Below are 19,745 nucleotides of genomic sequence, written 5' to 3'. Positions count from 1 at the left end.
GGAGCAACTCCCGCACCTTTTCAATCAACCTTCACGCCCTCTCAGAACCAATCCAAGCCTTTAACCCCTACAGCTACCCCGCCCTCTAAACCGCCCGATATAAGCTTGTACTCTCCCCTAATAAACTCTCTTGGCTTCTTCACCCTAAAAGAAACGTGTCCCGCCTGTTCCTTCTCGCCGCCCTCCACACCTTGCACGCCTCCGCCGGGGACCGGGCCCAGTCCCCCGCCTCGCCCTCGCCTCTGGGAAAGAGCCCCCGCCGCCGGTACCCTCCGAGCAATCCTGAGAGCCTGAGGATTTAGCAACCGGCCGCCACCCCCCCCAGACGAGTCAACTGCGACCGCAAGCGCCAGTCGTCCCGCCTAGCCACAACTTGCCCAGACGAGACAGGCTTCATCCTGCGCCCTGGAAAAAAAAGCCGGCTCGCCTCTACTAGCTCTGCTTCTCCTCCGCCTCCACGGGCACCGCCTGCGCGACTTGCGCCCCTGGAGTCCGGATCCCCTTTGTCGTCCCCATCTGCCTGCAGCGCCCGGCGCCCGCCGAGGAGCGCGCAGCTAGATGCTGGGGATATAACCGTGAGCGAGAGGGAGCACAATCCTTGTTGCCGCTGAGCCTGCAGTCCAGTGGATGGAACTGACAGTCCACCTAGCTACCAGGAAATTAAAAAAAAAAAAAAAAAAAAAATTCCTGATGGTCCAAGCAGGGCCTCGCTGGCCACTGAGGAATGCCTGGCTTTTCTTCAGCCATCCTTCTCTGTGGTAACCACAGGCAGCCCCAAGAAACCCCAAGAATGAGAGGCCCGAAATCTGCAAGGAGCTGCTAGAAATGTTTTCAATTTTCCGGAAAACAGAATGCAGCCCGGATATAAGTTTGTAACGGCCCTGGGCGCGCGCTGACCTCGCGCGGGGCGGGCGCCCTTTGCTGCTGTTACGCCCGGGGGCGCTGTCATAGCAACGGCCTGGACGCCCAGACTTTAGGCCGCCGCCCCCGCCTCCGGGGTCCCGGCCTTCTCCAGCTCGCAAGGAATGTGGCGGCGGTGGCCCGGATTGGCGAGACCAGCCCCCCTCCTTGGATGCAACCAGAGGCGGCGCACTAGCTTCCAAGCATGCCCTTCCAGAAGCATGTGTACTATCCGCTGGCCAGCGGCCCGGAGGTTCCGGCGGCCACTGCCGCCTCTGCGGCGGGCGCGGCGAGCGCAGCCGCCATGGCCTGTGTTCCCCCCACCGCGGCTTCGGGGTCCCTGCCCTTCTTCCAATTCCGACCGCGGCTGGAGAACGTGGACTGGCGGCGGCTGAGCGCCATCGACGTGGACAAGGTGGCGGGGGCCGTGGACGTGCTCACACTGCAGGAGAACATCATGAACATCACCTTCTGCAAGCTGGAGGACGAGAAGTGTCCGCATTGCCAGTCGAGCGTGGACCCGGTGCTGCTGAAACTCATCCGCCTGGCACAGCTCACGATTGAGTACCTGCTGCACTCGCAGGACTTCCTCACCTCGCAGATGCACACCCTGGAGGAGCGGCTGCGCTTGACCCTGGCCGACTGCGAGCAGAGCAAGAAGCTGGTCACCAAACAGGCGGGGGAGATCAAGTTACTCAAGGATGAGTGTAAACGCAGGAAAAAGATGATCTCCACCCAGCAGCTGATGATCGAGGCCAAAGCCAGCTATTACCAGGGTCATTTTTGTGACAAGGCTTTTATGAACCAAGCTTTCCTGCAAAGTCATATTCAACGCCGCCATCCTGAAGATTCTGACCTTGAGTATAAGAAAAAGGTGCAGACCGATAAGCTCCAGGATGAAATCAACATATTGAAGGAACAGCTGCAGCTCACCAAATCTCAGTTAGAGGCGGCACAGCATGCACATGCGGTCAGATTCTCTAAGGAGTATGAAATGCAAAAAACAAAAGAGGAAGAATTTCTGAAGTTGTTTGATAGATGGAAAGAAGAAGAAAAGGAGAAACTAGTTGATGAGATGGAAAAAGTCAAGGAGATGTTTATGAAGGAGTTTAAAGAACTAACTTCCAAGAATTCAGCATTAGAATATCAATTGTCAGAAATACAGAAGTCCAATATGCAGATCAAGTCAAACATAGGCACATTAAAAGATGCACATGAGTTTAAAGAAGACCGTCCTCAGTATCCTCAGGATTTCCAAAATGTGATGCAACTTCTTGATAGTCAGGAAAGCAAGTGGACAGCTCGAGTTCAAGCCCTTCATCAAGAACGCAAGAAAGAAAAGGGTCGGCTCCTTTCACAAATAGAGAAACTTCGAACCTCAATGATAGATGATCTAAATGCAAGTAATGTTTTCTACAAGAAAAGAATAGAAGAGCTAGGCCAGAGACTCCAGGAACAGAATGAGGTGATTATTACTCAGACGCAGCAGATTAAAGAGTTTACCAGTAAACTATTAAACAGTGTCAGTGAACCCAAAGGGAATCCTTTAGCCTGGCAAACTTTCAAACCTAAGACACCTGCCCCAGCCGTACCTGTGAATGCTCCAGCACCACAGACTTTGGATGCTAAATCAGGTCTAACAATAGCACTTGAACAGGCATTCGCATCACACATACTGGAACCAATAGAAGAACTTTCAGAGGAAGAAAAAGTAAGGGAAAATGAACTCAAATTAAATAACAGCAAGGTACATTTAAGGAAAGCTTTGAAGAATAATCCCTCCCTCACTAAGGAAATAAGAACTGTCTTGAAACAGAGCTTGGTGGAGAAACTGGAAACCTTGGGAATTAATACAGATATACATGGTATCCCAAGTGATCACTTGAATAGAGTGCTGAGAAATGTGGAATCAGCAAGACATGAAAGAGAAAGACAAATACCTAACATTCAGCAAATTCGAGAATTCTCTGAATATCAGGTCAGCTGTAAAACTGAGGAGAGAACATTACTGTCTTCAGATAAATGCAGTATTTCTCAAATGGATACCCTTGCAACTGGAGAAAGATCCAAAGCAATGCAACATTCTTCCAAAAGCAGACATTTGATTAGACAAAGACCAGTTTTTACTGATAGAACATCTGTTCCAAAAATTCGGAAAAATATCCTAGAAGATAATTTTCCCGGAAAGCCATCTACTGTTACGACCCCTCCCTTTAGTTCAGAGGAGGAATTGGATGATGATGACTTCGTACAGACATATGCATCCCCAGACTTACCTCCTCTGCAATCATCTAAAAGCAACAAGGGTAGCTTTGCAATGAATACTGCCAAAAGTGACACTGACTGGACCAAAGAGAGTGAAATTGAGGACTCTGATGTTTCTCCCAAGCCTCCAGGAACCGCCATTAAAACACTAACTGAAAAAGTTGAAAAAACAGTTACAAATCACAGAAATGTTAATAAACTAGTTGGTGGTATTAATGTTGCTGAGGCATTCATCAAAGAAGAAGAAATACCAGAAGGACTAAAGTGTGCAGATGTGGATGAGGATGACTGGGACATATCATCCTTAGAGGAAGAAAAATCTTTGGGGGAAAAAACTGGGAAAGAACAGAAGGAACCTCCACTGGTGAAGAATGAATCAAATTCTACTCACATACCAAGTGCCTGAGGTGCATCTAATGCTAGAGGGCCAAAGGGAGAAAGAAGGACTTCAAGAAAATGAATCAAGCTCTGTGAGCCGCAGCCTTTCCGAGGGAGCGGTTGGGTGTTCGCCATCTTAGGGAGAGGATGTTCTCGTCCGTGGCGCATCTGGCGCGGGCGAACCCGTTTAACGCGCCTCACCTTCAGTTGGTGCACGATGGCCTCACGGGCTCCCACAGTATCCCCGCGCGGCCCCCTGGCCCTCCCCGCCGCTCTCGCAACCTGGCAGCCGCTGCTGTGGAAGAATACAGTTGTGAATATGGCTCCATGAAGTTTTATGCACTGTGTGGCTTTGGTGGGGTCTTAAGTTGTGGTCTGACACACACTGCTGTCGTTCCTCTGGATTTAGTGAAATGCCGAATGCAGGTGGACCCTCAAAAGTACAGGGGCATATTTAATGGATTCTCCGTTACACTTAAAGAGGATGGTGTTCGTGGTTTGGCTAAAGGTTGGGCTCCAACTTTCATTGGCTACTCTATGCAAGGGCTTTGCAAGTTTGGCTTTTATGAAGTCTTCAAAGTCCTGTATAGCAACGTGCTCGGAGAGGAGAATGCCTATCTCTGGCGCACATCACTGTATTTGGCTGCCTCTGCCAGTGCTGAATTCTTTGCTGACATTGCTCTGGCTCCTATGGAAGCTGCTAAGGTTCGAATTCAAACCCAACCAGGTTATGCCAACACTTTGAGGGAAGTGGTTCCCAAAATGTATAAGGAAGAAGGCTTAACAGCGTTCTACAAGGGGGTTGCTCCTCTCTGGATGAGACAGATACCATACACCATGATGAAGTTTGCCTGCTTTGAACGTACTGTTGAAGCATTGTACAAGTTTGTGGTTCCCAAGCCCCGAAGTGAATGTTCAAAGCCAGAGCAGCTTGTTGTAACATTTGTGGCAGGTTACATAGTTGGAGTCTTCTGTGCAATTGTTTCTCACCCTGCTGATTCTGTGGTATCTGTATTGAATAAAGAGAAAGGTAGCAGTGCTTCTGAGGTCCTCCGGAGACTTGGATTTAAAGGTGTATGGAAGGGACTTTTTGCCCGTATTATCATGATTGGCACTTTGACTGCACTACAGTGGTTCATCTATGACTCTGTGAAGGTCTACTTCAGACTCCCTCGTCCTCCTCCACCTGAGATGCCAGAGTCTCTGAAGAAGAAGCTTGGGTTGACTCAGTAATTAGAACAGATATGGACTGAATCTGCTTGTTGATCAGTGTTGAGGAAACTGCAAAAGGAACTTTTATATATTTGACAGAGTAGGAAATTGTCTATCCCTGATATAATTACTGTAGTACTCTTGCCTAAGGCAAGAGTTTCAAATTCATTGTTCAAATAAACCCAGCTGTTCATGAATTGTCTATGACTTGATGATTATTTAAAAACCGAGTTTTTAAAGATTTAACCCTGAAATAGAAAGAATTGAGTATGAGTTGAAACCTCAAAGAAGAAATGCAAACCACTTTTGGTTGAATTTTATGGTTGAATATTCTGATCCCTATTCATAAATTATCACGTTTCAAGTTTTGTCAATTTAAAAAAAGTGAATTGTAGTTAAATTTTAAAAATATAAAAATTTGTGGTTATATTTTGACAAGTAAACTTTTTGTAAAATATATACATATATATTTAAAAACAAAAAAAAAACAAAAAAAAAAACAAAAAAAGAAAATGAATCAAGCACATTAAAAAGCAGCCTGGTAACTGTGACTGATTGGAGTGACTCCTCAGATGTCTAACTAGAATTCCAAATGTCAGAAGATTCTTCCAGAAGCCAACAGTATTTCAGTGTCACAGCATTTTAAGCTCATGCCTTATAGTATTTCCCACAATAACAAGGAAGCTTATTCAGAGAACAAGGCTCTCTTTAATGGCATCTAATACAGTATTAAACAAGATTGTCAACAGTATTTGGAAGCATATAAAGGTGTTCAAGTCTTCAGTTGCTTAAAAATAACATGTCATCAAAGTCATAAAAAGCTTCAGAATGGTAATCTAGTGTTAAGTGTATTTTTTTCAAATAGTTTTTAAGTGAATTTTTTCTTTTTTAGCTTATAGCAGGTTTTGGTTTGAATTATTAAACTTTTTAAAAAGATTTACTTTTTTATGTAAATCATCACATATGGAATGTGATATAAAATTCTGTTAGTATCCTCAAAATTGAATTAGTGGAATCAGTGAAACCTTAAGAGTAGACTGGTTATTTTTCATATGTAAGTTTTCAAATTATAATATAGCTATGCCCATTGTAAGCACATTTTCCTGAAATACCTTCATCATATGCAGTACTGAGCCACTGTAAGCATGTTGCTGTTAAAACAATTATTTTAGAAGTTAAATACTATTTCTGGAGTATAACCTTTAATTTGGATATTTTATGAATAAAATGTAGCTATTTTAAGTGCCAATTAATTTATCAGAATATAAATAGAAAAGATTAAGTAATTACTGAATTCATGTTTATGTAGAGTTTTTTTTAAAAACTTTTTAAATGTAAAACCCAAATTATAAAATACCTCAAAAGAAATTTAGTTATATTCTTGAGCAATGACATTGTCAGAGGTTAGAAAATTCATATGAGCTGTTTTTGCATTTTTTTATACTTTGTGGTACTATCTGTAGTCTGTTTCCAAAAAAGTAACAATTTAAATGAAAAAAAAAAAAAAAAAAAAAAAGAAATGAGTGGCTCACATCTTCCTCTGAGCTTGGTAGCACTTTTATGCTTTCCTCTCCACCCTCCCATACTAGGTTGTAAGGGATGAGAGAGAGCAGAAACTGGGTCTTACAGTCTTCCTAGCCCCAACTATTGGTACCAGGTCTGTCACATAATATTACTGTCGCTAGCCATTCATTAAATACTGTGTGCCAAACCCTGCACTCCTCATCTTCTAGAATACATCATTTCATTCTCCCAACAAACTTTTTAGGTAAATACTACTGTTATCCATCCTAATTTTTACATGAGGTAAATTTATATACTAAAGCTTAAAAACGCTAAGTAACTTGCCCCAGAATCACACAGCTAGTCGGGGGAATTAGAACTCAAATGATCAAGTAATACACCTAGAGCACTTTTCACAGCATGTGGTACATCGTAAGCACATAGTCAATAAATGTTAGCTACTAGAATTATTGTTCCAAGTTGAACAGCCAGTAAAGGAATAAAGCTGCCACTGTAACTCAAGTTTGTTTGTTTATTCACTGATTTATTTTACTCCAAAATTAAGTCTTTCCATTATACAGGGCCTAACCATGTCCATTTTTGAGGTTCCTGGTGTATTGAAAACATTTAAAATATTAAAGGAAGCTTTCAAAACATCTGATTTTATTTATTTTTAATTGTGGTAACATATATATATATATATATAAAACATAAAATTTGCCATTTTAGCTATTTAAAAAAATTTTATTGTAAAATATATACAACAGAAAAATTTCCCATTTAAATGACTTCATGTGTACAATTCAATGATATTAATTGCATTCACAATATTGTGTTACCATTACCACAATCTATTACCAAAAATTTTTCGTCATCCCAAACAAACTCTATACCCATTAAAGAATAACTCCCCATCCCTCCACCCCCTGGCCCTTGGTAATCTCTGATCTCCTTTCTGTCTCTGAATTTGCTTATTTTAGGTATTTTGTGTAAGTGAAATCAAACAATATTTGTTCTTTTGTGTCTAGCTTATTTCACTCAACATGATGTCTTCAAGGTTCATCCATGCTGTTACAAGTATCAGAACTCCACTCCTTTTTTAGGGCTGAATAATATTCCGTTGTATGTCTATACCACATTTTGTTTATTCATTCATCCATTGGTAGACACTTGGGTTTCCTCCCTTTTTTGATTATTGTGAACAATGCTGCTATGAACATTGGTGTGTAGGTATCTGTTTGAGTCCCTGTTTTCAACTCTTTGGGATATGTATCTAGAAGTGAAATTGCCAGGACATATGGCCATTCTATGTTTAACTTTCTGAGGAACCACCAAACTGTTTTCCACAGTGGCTGCACAATTTTACATTCTCACCAACAATATACAAGGGTTCCTATTTCTCCACATCTTTACCAACACTTGTTGGTTTTGTTTGATAATACCCATCCAAATGGGTGTAAAGTGGTATCTCATTGTAGTTTGAACTTGCATTTCCCTAATGGCTAATGACTTTGAATATCTTTTTATGTGCTTATTGATATTTGCTCATTTGTCTTCTTTGAAGAAATATCTATTTGAGTCCTTTGACCATTTTAAAAATTGAGTTATTTGCCTTTTTGTTGCTACATTGTAGGAATTCTTAATATACTCTGGATATTAAACCCTTATCAAGTACATGATTCACAACTATTTTCTCCCATTCTGTAGGTTGTCTTTTCACTTTCCAATATATTTTACATTAATTTTTAGTATATTAAAACTTTCAACTTACGCATTTAGACAGAAATTAAAAAACGAGTTTGACACTCTTCCTGAAAAAGGCCCTCCCAGCTATCTCTGCAATAAGTTCTGTGAATTAAGGAAAACTATTTAATGTTCTGCTGACATTGCTTGTTACGTGTGTGGCCACGTTAAATATGTATACTATATTTCAATTCTGTATTCCCAGCATAGTGCCTGGGGTCTAATAAATGTTCAAGAAATATTGCTTGAATGTATGCATAGGGCAACAGTTTGCTTTTGGTTTCAGGACCTCTTCACACTCTCAAAAATGATTAAGGACCCCAAAAAGCTTTTGTGTGTGTGGATCATACCTGTTAATGTTTAAAATATTAGAAATTAGAACTGAAAATTATTTAATATTAATTTATTTATGATAATAAATCCATTATATGTTAACATAAATAACATTTTTATGAATAATAATATTTTCCTAAACAAAAAATTTGTATCATGAGAAGAGTGGCATTGTTTCACATTTTTGCCAATCTCTGCTTAAAAGAAGACAGCTGGATTCTCATATCTCCTTCTGAATTGAATCCACTGCTTTATGACATGACACATAGCCTCTGGAAAATGCCACTGTACATTCATGAGAGAATGAATGTGAAAACACAAATAACATCTTAGTATTATTGTGCAAAAAAAAAAAAAAAAAATTGATCTCCAGGTGGTTTCCCTTGAAAGGCACACTTTAACAACCACTGGAGAGAAAACTTTATTTTTGTACACTGTTTATGCTTCAGGGTTCCTTTATACATTGCTAGCCTGAGAGAGGTTGAGTGAAAAAGTAAAAAGAATAGCATAGGGACAGTTCTTCTCTTTTCCATGTTTTCTCTTGTCCTAAGAGAAATGCGGAATTTTTTTTTTTTTTTAATTAGGGAAGTTGTGGGTTTACAGGAAATCATGCATAAAATACAGGGTCCCCATATACCACCCTGATATTAACACCTTATATTAGTGGGGTACATTTGTTACAACTGATAAAAGCACATTTTAATAATCGTACTATTAACTATAGTTCATGGTTTAACTGGTTTAACTTAGGGTTCACTGTATTGTACAGCTCCTTTTTTTTTTTTTTAACTATTCTAATAACAAAAACACGGGATCTTGTAACCCAAGATGGCAACCGTCACTCATAGTTAAGTCCATACAAGAACATCAGACAGGACAGCCCTTCGCTTTCTCTCTGAGAGCGCTACTACATTTCCCAGGACGCTTTGCCAACAGCGACGCCATTCGTCAGCGCCGGACGGAAGTGGACCTAGGTGAACGGAAGTGGATGGTCTCAGAGGCTGGGAAGGTGAAGACGCTAGAGGTTGTGAAGCTGTCGGTAACCTACTGGGTCTGGCGGCTTGGCGGTGAGGGACGTAGCTGGGAGACAGTCTGCTGAGAGACGTGGGATGGCGCTCCTTAGCCCTAGGGCCTCAGACTAGATCTGGGAATGGGGAGTAACAAGATGTCGCTATGAAAGCGAAGTCTCCGTACTACGATTTTGCTGTTGTTTTCTTGGGACGAGCTGGAGCTAATTCAGCTCTTGTCGCGACACGGCGCAATTTTGTTGCGACCCGGGGAGGGCAGGGCTGCTGAGTCTGACTCAGCTTCTAGAGCAGTGCTTCGCAACTGGCTGAATATTACAATCACCTGGGAAGCTTTAAAAAAAAAAAAAAAAAAAAAAAAGACAGCTGTTCTGGCCTGATCCCAAACCTGTTAAATCAGAATCTGTGGAGGGTAGAGTCTGGGCGTCCGTATTTTATAAAGCGTCCCAACTGTTCCCAAGTTGTGCGGCCATGGTTGAGAACCACTCTTCTAGAGCTTCATTCTTACTCCCACGGGGATCCTGATTAGGACCACCTACGCCAAGTCTCCTTTTCCACTATATCCTGCGTGGGCTGTATCATACGCATTTGGGTTAAGTTGGTGATCACGGTTTTGGCACGGACACCATTTTGAGCTCTACGAGAAACTTATTAGTGGGCTCGGCGTGGTTTCTTAATCACGATCCTGTTATTCAGTCTAATAAAGATTATGGCCATTGCATTTTTCTCGACAGTGTTTCTAGTTTCTGCCCCCTTTTTTGGCTACCCGGTCAAAACGCTAGCCGTGGAAGGGGGAAGTCAAGTTGAAATCGGTCTCTTTTGTTACTTGTAAGTAGTTCTGCTACCAAATTTGACCAGAAAGGGGACATCAGTTAAAATGGTGTTTGACATTATTTATGGGCTTGTGGTAACCTAATTTTTTAAATGTAATTTCAATGAAAGAAAGCTAGTGTGTGTCTGTGTTTTAGGCTTTTAATGCAGTAGGAGGTGGTAAGAGAATCCCAAAAGGAGGTTTGTTTAGGTAGGAATAGAAATTTTTATGTATGTATATTTTTCTGTGTATAAGCACCGTTACATGATATTTTCTCCTCTTTCCCAAAGCTTCAGCTTCACCTCCCCTGCTGAATTCAGCATGGGGGAGAAGCCAGAGAACTGTAGGGTTCCAGAGGATCTGTTCAATGGTTTGAAGGTTACAGATCCCCAGGAATCAGAGTGTGTCAGCCCTCCAGTTTCTAATCCCAAAGATGAGCATTCTCGGAGCACGATGCCCAAGGATGTTCAGGCCCAACCCCAGGAGGGCCAGGGAGAAGAGGAGTGCTTTCATGACTGCAGGGATTCATTTGAGAAGGAGGAGGCAGGTGTGGATAAGGTTGAGGACAAACCTGATGATGATACAAATTCCTCTGAACTAGATGAAGAATACCTAATAGAACTGGAAAAGGACATGCCAGATGAAGAGAAACAGGTAAATATTTTATTTATTGTGCATGATCTCCCACTAAACCTGCTTTTTAAAGTGAATAAATAAGATCAATAATGTATCGTAAACCACTTCTTCTATGGTAAAGAATAACTTGCCCCTTTGTATCCTTATTGCTTTACTAGTGATAGATCTAAGATAAATCAGTAGCATGGCAGGGAAGCATTGAGTGTATCTGTTTAGCAAAGACATTTTCCTTTTTTTTTTTTTTTTTTTTTTTTTGGTGAACTTTTGAGTTCTGTTCATGTACCTAAAGCGTCTATACCATTACAGGCAGACCTTTTGTTTAATCATTTTCTTACATGTATGTATCTTTTAGCGTTTCTTCAATGGCTCTATCTGTGTTTAGTTGCTGAAGTTGCTGTATAATGGTTTTTGTAAGACTATTTAGGATTATGGTATGCTTCCTATATATGTTATGCCTTTGTTAGCAAAAAATAACTGCCTGTATATCTTCGTAGTGTTTTGGTCACAGAGGGTACTGGTGCCTGTATTATTTACATAAGCATTCTCACAGAACAGAATTCTGTGTGATCGTGTAACTATCACTTATTGGTGCCTATAATATGTCAGCCACTGAATTTAAAACATTATTTGTGTTTTCATTTAATCCTCACAACACTACTATGAAATGGATACTGTTATCATTCCCCGTGAGAGAACAGGGTTTATAATAGTAAAGTATCTTGCCCAAGATCACATATCTAATAAATGGTGAAATGGCAGAACTGATTCTCAAACCCAGATCTGTTTGATTCCAAAGCCAAAGTATAATGAAAAATTTAGTAACAAAAACAGCTATCTGTCTACAAAGCATTTAATTAATAAAATCTAAATTCACCTGCTTCTTTGCCCCTGCCACCACATCCTTAACTGGGTAAGCCGCCACCTTTGGAGATGGGGAAGTCTTGGTGACCTCCACATATCCTTCCGTGCATCTGTCTCACAAGCAAGGTAGTCTGTAGAGTTACCATAATATCTGAACTCATTTGTAAAGAACTTGAAAGAGGTTTGTAGTTTAATTTCCTAGGGCTGCCATAACAGTATCACAAAACAGATGGTTTGTAACAACAAAAATTTATTGTTTCACAGTTCTGGAGACTAGAAATCTGCAGTTAAGGTGTTGGCAGGGTCATGCTTCCTCTGGTGGCTGTAGGGAAGAATCTGATCCATGCCTCTCCTGGCTTCTAAGGTAGCTTGCTGGCAGGCAGTCCATGGCATTCTTCCTTGTGTATCTGTCTGTATTTCCTCTTACCTTCTTATTGGATTAGATTACTGTCCACCTTAATCCATTTTGGCCTCATCTTAACTAATAACTTCTTCGAAGACCCTACTTCCAAATAAGGTCACATTCACAAGACCAGGGATTAGAATTTGAACATGTCTTTTCGCCGGGGGTGGGGTGGGGGGGGTGGGTGCAATTCAACCCATAACAACCTCTGAAGAGCTCATTTACTGAATGGGTTGGTGTTTGAATGAGATAAATGTGAAATACGACAGTGGGGGATGGGGAAAAGCCCACCTTGTCTCACCTTGGACAGTTTTCATTAGCTAGTCTGTTGGTTTTATACTGGATGTGCTGGCTTTTGTGCTAATATGTGCCAGCAGAAGAGGAGGATAAAGGGCAGAAGTGAGCCCAGCTCATAATCCACCTCAACAGGAATAGCTTGGAAAATTAGGTCAGGTTCTGTTCAGTAACATTAGAGAAATGATTTTCCAAAAACTGACTTTTTGGTTCAACTTTCATATCAAGTTAAGATTAAACATCCGTGTTAAGAATTCACCAGTGCTTTTCTGACACCTTAAGAGTGTTTTGCATTGATATGATACGGAATTTTCTGAAGTGATATCTGGTTTGACAATTAAGTGGTTTGGCTCAAAGTATCACAAACTCCCCTCCCCACCCCCAATTTAGTAAAACTTCTTTGTAGCTCCTAGGCCAGGAGGTTATATTTTAAGTTCCATAAATATTTTTGAGATAATTATTTTATTGCCTATAAATTTAATGTAATATTCTGAATAGCACAATAGTTTTTTCACTTTTTTCCCTCCTTTTTAAAAGTGAGATATAATTTACATAATCACTCTTTAATTTTGTAAAAGTGTAAGCCATGAACTCCACCTTAAGGAAACAGCCTATGAGCATGCAGACTGTTTAGTTATTTGTGGTGCTACTCTGCTAACTATTTTTATGCTGTTTTGATAAATACCTGTGAAATTATCAAGAAACCAGCAAAAAAAAAAAGAAGAATTGTTTCTTATCTGCTTTTATGGCTTGGTTTTATAGGTCATTGGGAACAGAATATAGCTTTTAAACTTGTTTCTTTTAATACAGGAAAAGTTCAGATGATTCAACAAAAAAAGATATACAAATGGCCAAAAAATGTGAAAAAACCTTCAGCCTTACTAATAACTTTTAAAATGCAAACTAAAACAGGATGTCTCTTCTATCAGATCAGCAATAGTGATATGAAATTCACAAGAGGACATAGGAACTCTTATACTGGTATTGGGAGTGTAAATAGCTTTCAACATTTCTATGGGATACAAGCATCAAATTTTTATATGAACATTTTTGTAAACCAGGGCTGTCAGTAGAACCTTCTGCAGTGACAGGAATGTTCTCTTTCTGCACTGTCTGACACAGTAGCCACTAGCTGCATGTGGTTAGTATGGCTGAGAAACTGCATTTTTAAAATTTATTTTATTTTAACTAATTTAAATTCAAATAGCCACCTGTGGCTAGTGGGTACCATATTGGATAGTGTACCTTTAAACCCCTAATTCTATTCTAACCATTTATTTTAACAAAATTATTAGAAAAATGTCCAAATGCATACACAAAGGTATGTGCTGTGGTTTGTTCCGTTTGCTAATGCTGCCATTATGCAAAATACCAGAAATGGATTGGCTTTTATAAAGGGAGTTTATTTGGTTACAAATGTACAATCCTAAGGCCATAAAAGTGTCCAAACTAAGGCATCAACAAGAAGATACTTTCAGCGAAGAATGGCCAATGGTGTCCAGAACACCTCTGTTAGCTGGGAAGGCATGTGACTGGCCTCTACTGTTTCTGGGTTGTGTTTCAGTATCAAAATGGCATTCTCCAAAATGTCTCTGGGCTTGTCTCTCTTAGCCTCTTCAGCTTCTGTGCATCTAACCATCTGGGGGTCCTCTCTTAGTTTCTCTGGAGCAAACTCTGGACTTCTGTCTCTTAACTTAGCATCTCCAAACATCCTTCTGTCCACATCTCCAAGCATGAGCTTTCAACAGCCTTCTCCAAAATGTTTCTCTTACAGGACTCCAGTGATTTAATTATGACCCACCCTGAATGGGCAGGGTCCATATCTCCATGAAGAGGATTTAATCAAAGGTCTCACCCACAGTTGATTGAGTCTCATCTCCTTGGAAACAATCAAAAGATTAATGTTTGCACCCACAAGATTGCAGTAAAGAATATAGCTTTTGGGGGGGTGTTATACATCCAAACCAGCATTAGTATCATCCATAATTTTGGAAAACTGGAAATAATATTGTCAGTCAGAAGGGACTTACTTAAAAAAATTTTTTGGCATATTTATGTGGTAGTATACAGTGCAGTCATTAAAAAGCTAGATCTTAGATATTGACATGGAAAGATGCCTGTAATGCAGTGAATTAAACAGCTTATAGAACATCGTGATTCCTTTTAAGTTAATATGACAATATGTTTGTGAATAAAAGTTTGGAAGGATATATACCGATATATAAGCAATAATTATCTTTGAGGGATGTGATGTTTAGGGAATTTTCATTTATATTTAATACAATTCTGTAATATTTGTATTTTTAAGTAAGCATGTATTAAAGTTATAATCAACAACCATAACAATAATGTATTGCATTTGAGACTATAAATAAAATTGATTCTTTACTACCAAGATAGACATTCTTTCAAGAAAGCATATAAAACTGACCTTTGAAGATTTGAGAAAGAAGCACTGTTGTAGGATCTATATATTACTAAATATTTCTCTTTGGGCAAAATCAAGTGTCAATAACCAAAGTTTTTATTCAAGTTGACTTGGCTTGCCCTGTGGCTAAGAATATAGCCCAGGCACAAATGAAGTTCTGGTTCTCAACAGAATTCATAAATTAAGATAGTGGAGGGGGAAGGCCCTTAAGTTTTGCTAAGAACAGGTGAAATCTCTTAAGGAAAATGCTGTGTATGTATGTGTTTATATTAGAGCAAATCTTAAGTGTTTGTGGAAACTTAAATGTAGATCTGACTGCAAAGGAATGGAATTTTAGCTAGCCCTGGACATGTTAGATACGTGCAGCACATAGTGATTTTCAAAGGCTTGGCTGAGGCAAAGAACAGGTCTAGCAGCAGGGAGAATTATTGTTATCATAATTTTATGATACAAATATTCATATAGTCCTGGAACTTATAGAATGTACTGCAGTTTGATGGTATAACCCCTTTAAAAGAATCTCCTCTGTGGCCTCCTTGTTACAATGCAGTATCCTTGACTTCGTGGAGGCCCAAGTTAACAAGTTGCCTGGATAATTCTAATGCACTCTAAAGCTTGAGGCCCTCTGTCATAGGGCCTTGCACATAGTCTTCCTCCGTTAGATAGCTATGGAATGAATAGTATGGTTCTCTCTTCAATGAGGCCTAGTAATTGGCCTTAAAATTAGAGATTTTGCCTCATTCATTTATTCAGGAAATATTTGCATTTCTTCTGCATGCCAGATATTGTTTGAGGCCCTTAGGGATACAGTGGTGAACAAGACAGGGTTCTGTTTCTGTTCTTTCTGTATTCTAGTTGGGAGGTATGAAAAAGTTAATAAGATGATGTGATACAGGAGGAGGGTTTGGAAGGATGGGAAAGAACTAATTTAGATTGGCTTGTCAGGAAAGGCCTCTCTAGTGAGGTGACATTTCAGTGGAAACCTGAGTTTGGGGAGAAAGGAGCCAAATGTGTAGCTATCTGGGCAGGAAGAGTTCCAGACAAAAAGAGCAGTTAGTATAAAGGCCCTAAGGTAGCCACAAGCTGGGTGTGTTCCTGGCCGTTCAGTGTAAAGGCCAGTGGCTGGAGCATCATGAGCAAGAGAGAATAACATGAGACAAAGTAAGAGAAGGTCTGATTATGGAACACTTTAAAGTCATGGTAAGGAATTTGAGGTTTATTCCAAGTGCAGTAGGAAACACATGGGTAATTTTAAACCATGGGAGAAATGGAAATTATTAACGTTTTAATAAGGTTATTCCAGTGGTTGTGTAGAGAATGGCAGTGTGGGGTTGGGGCACTACTAGAACACTGAGACCAATTAGGGCCTAATACAGTAGCCCAGGCAAAGATGATGGTAGCTTCATCTGTGGATCTGAAGAGAAGTGAATGATTGCAGGATATATTTTTGAAGGTAAAGTTGATAAGGCATACAGGTGGATTCGATTGGGAGGGTTGGGAGTGAGAAAGTGGGATGATTCCTTGGCTTCAGCTTCTGAGTGGTTGTTGGTGGTCTTTACTGATGGAGATGACTGAGGCTTTGAGTTCATTGGGGCTCTGATGATTTAATTCTTGCCTAACAAGTTTTTTATTTGTAAGCCAAAATGCGGATTTAGTCATTTTAACGGGCTTGCTCCCTGTTACCTGTTGTTTGCATATGCTGTTTATTTACTGATGGATAAGTAGATGGATCCATTTTAGGGAATGGATCCAAAAGTCTGTTGTTTGGTGAACATGGATCCAGAGACTTGGTGTCTGGGATTTTAAAACATGTCCATTAGGCTATGAAAATGTAATTGATTGTTTTTTCCTTTAAGGCTTATCTCTTTAACCAGGAACCATTATCAAAGTACCCTCTCTTTTAGAACAGAAATTATTTTTCCGTCTTTTCCCTATCCCTCTCATTTTTTCTAAACTCCACTTACTCCTTTTGGTTTCCGTGTTTCTACCTCCTCTTTGCATTATTTTCATAATCGTAGCAACACTGTTGTAATGGTGAGCATGTTTGCTGAGAACACTCTCTTGGTTGCTTCCAGAAATTTTTGGTATCTTCATCCATTATGACCTGCATATTCTTCTTAGCCTCATGAGAAAACCCTTTCTAATTTTGTTGTTTCCTTTTCAGTTTCTAATGGACATCCTCTTGAACTAATGTTGCCATTTTTGTTAATTTCTTAGAGTTACCAGCATTGGATTTAGTGAATGCTGTTGGCAAGTAACAAAAGGTTAAACCAAATCCTAGACATTAAGAACTAGAAGGGATCTTAGATTACTGAGTTTATACCAGAGAAAATAAGGCTTGTCTGCTCCAAGTCATTTGGAAGTTAGTGGAGTACGTTCAGCTTATTTGCTGGTGGAAGAATTAAAATGGCATTCAGTATTTCCTGTGTTTAAGGAAGATCTCTCTGTGTAGGTCAGTGGTTCTCAAACCTCAGTATGCCTGAGAATCACAGGAAATGTATTAACCATGCAAAAACCCTGAGAACAGCTTGATTCCACAGACCTGTGAGGTGACAGCCAGGAATATGCTTTGTTAACAAGCTTCCCAATGTAGTTTTGGTATAGGTAGTGCTATGGCCAGACTCTGGGATACATAGAGCCAGATAGACCCAGGTGACTTAAATTCCAGAACAGCAAGTATTGACCTAACAATATATTGATTGCATCCAACATCAGAATAGTTTACTAATAGGATGTTTTCTTTTACCCTCCTCAGCGGTGCTCAAAATTTAAGCAGTGCCTAAATAGGAAATTTGCTTCTATTAATTTGGATTATGGGAAATAGAATTCCCCAAATTCAGAAACAATGAAATAGTTCCAAGATTAGTTCCTGATAGATCGGTTGTCTTTCCTCAGAAAGATAGGACCTAATAACTGTCAGTTTTTGGCTACAATTTAGATCCAAAGATCCTCCCTTGTGATTCCCCACAGGGTTTCTAAAAGTGACTTGTGGAAAAAACAAATGTGTTTTATGTATAAACCAGATGATGTCTGATTTGAAAGAAAACAAACCTGAAAGCTTTTGTTTCCTTTTCTATGATAAAGAATTCCCTTTAGAATCATTTGTAGGACTGGTGTCCCTAACCCTTTCAGTTTTTGCATTCCAAATTTAGTTTTCTCATCTCTCCTAGGAAAGACTAAAGCAGAAAGTTTTGTTGCATATGCTTTATTTTCCAGCACCTTAGCAAGTAAGTAGCTTTTTTGACCCTACCTTTTACCCAGATGTGATTGATCTGAGTACAGTGCTAGACTTAAGTTGATGCAGTTTTATTTTGTAGCAATTACCACACAAATCTACAAAGGGAAGCAGAGAGCTTTTGATAGTTTTACGAAATGGAAATTAACCTGCTGAACCTCTTGGGTTTCTTCCTATTATTTGTGTGTTAAACACATGCTCCCACAGGGTTACTTAATTAATAGAATATTTTTTAAGGTATTTAATGTGAGTTTTTATTATTTAGTAATAAAACTATAATAAACACACAACTCAAGTGTGTTTATGTTGTAGCCACTAACCTGGAGCAAAAGGAATATTCCTAGCCAGCTACTGCATTGTAGAGGGTCGCTAGTGGATACTGGGTTTTTTATGATTAATAGGGGAATGGAGGAGCACCTTCTGACATTTTTGCCAAGTTATACCAGAATTTAAATGTATCAGTTGAAGTTCTCTACCTTGTTTTGTTTTTTCCCCTTTCCCTTAAAAAAAAAAAAAAAAAAAATCAAGGCGCAATGCCTGCCTGGCACATAGTAAGTACTCTGTACACTTCCAACAATTTTTAGAAGGTACTGCTATGGAAACATCACATCTGTCTAATATTAAGTCTCTTCTTCTGACTGGACACTGTGATTTATATTTTTATGTGTTTTAGCTCATCAGATTATATGATTGCAAAGTCATAGAATCAGACTTCTAATCCAATATAGATAATCTAAGTAAATAGGATTACTCTATTAGAAAATATGAAATTACAAGGTAAGAGTATAGCCAAGTCATGGTTATTTGCTTTTACAGAGTTTTCACTTAACAATATTTTTATATTGTCTTGCATTCTGACGAGTATTAAAAAGTAATTCACCTTCTTTATAGAGTTACACAAAGCTATATAATTTTGAAATCCTTTATTCCCTAATTTTATTCTTCAGAAAGAATACTTGTAATAGTTTCCACCCCCATTTTCCTTTTCACTGTTATCTAATCCCAGATGAATGAACGTTAACCCACATAAGCCACAGGCTAATTTTGGAAATTGAGTTATTTGTTTAGGAGACATTTATTAGTACCCACAGTAAATAGGCAGAATTATTTTTGTTCAAGAATATGGTTATCCCCCTCAAGAAATTCATAGTCCAGCTAGGGAGACATAGCTAACTATACTTATAATGTTTTAGGTAGTTTTCATGTTTTACCCAGCTACCCTGGTTAGTGTTGGAAGGTGGGCAGGAGCCTTCCCTGTCCTGGTACTATTATATTCCCCAGATTTAGCACAGTGCCTGATTCATTATAGATGCTCCATAAATATGGTGAATGACTGTTATTAATGAGTAAGCAGTTTACAAGAGATACCATGTTTAGCCTTGAAAGATGAAAATGGAAGTGATTTTATCTTTTTATTTTGAAATATAATTTTAAACTTAGAGAAAAGTTGCAAAAATATTACATCAAGTTCCTGAATACCCTTCACAAGTCCTCTAATGTTAGTGTCTCACATAAAGCATAGTTTAATGATCAAATCCAAGAAATTAACTTTTCTAAAATGCTATCAAGTACTAACCTTATTCAGATTTCACCAGCTTTTCTACCACTGTCCTTTTTCTGTCCTAGGATCCAGTCCAGGATACCATATTGCATTTTATTATGTCTTCTTCATATCTTCCAGTTGATGACAGCGCCTCATTCCTTATCTTTCATGTCCT

General features: G+C 39.4%; 2 protein-coding genes and 1 pseudogene across 6 annotated transcripts in view; all 3 read left to right on the top strand.

The window, feature by feature from the left end:
• The first annotated feature begins 1,072 nt into the window (after positions 1-1,072).
• LOC119506404 lies at positions 1,073-6,243 on the top strand (annotated as a pseudogene).
• LOC119506405 (phosphate carrier protein, mitochondrial-like) lies at positions 3,628-4,957 on the top strand. The gene has a single exon (XM_037799445.1). The coding sequence runs from the start codon at positions 3,691-3,693 to the stop codon at positions 4,774-4,776; it is 1,086 nt and encodes a 361-aa protein (XP_037655373.1). The 5' UTR covers positions 3,628-3,690; the 3' UTR covers positions 4,777-4,957.
• Positions 6,244-9,270: 3,027 nt separating the features above from the next.
• TTC1 (tetratricopeptide repeat domain 1) overlaps positions 9,271-19,745 on the top strand; it is a 74,941-nt gene continuing 64,466 nt past the window's right edge. The window contains exons 1-2 of one of the 5 annotated variants that reach the window (XM_037798886.1): positions 9,271-9,343; positions 10,461-10,824. In XM_037798886.1, coding sequence (XP_037654814.1) covers positions 10,492-10,824 — 333 coding nt within the window. In that variant the 5' untranslated portion in view covers positions 9,271-9,343; positions 10,461-10,491. The other 4 variants (XM_037798885.1, XM_037798883.1, XM_037798884.1 and 1 more) reach the window with 4 other exon arrangements.

This window comes from Choloepus didactylus, chromosome 11, assembly GCF_015220235.1.
Source record: "Choloepus didactylus isolate mChoDid1 chromosome 11, mChoDid1.pri, whole genome shotgun sequence".
Classification (NCBI taxonomy): Eukaryota; Metazoa; Chordata; class Mammalia; order Pilosa; family Megalonychidae; genus Choloepus; species Choloepus didactylus.
Note: the sequence above shows the minus strand (reverse complement) of the source record. Positions and strands in the feature narration are given on the sequence as shown.

What these genes read in the sequence shown, in the direction of transcription:
- LOC119506405 (XM_037799445.1), top strand. Translation starts at nt 3,691, where the DNA reads ATGTTCTCGTCCGTGGCGCATCTGGCGCGGGCGAACCCGTTTAACGCG.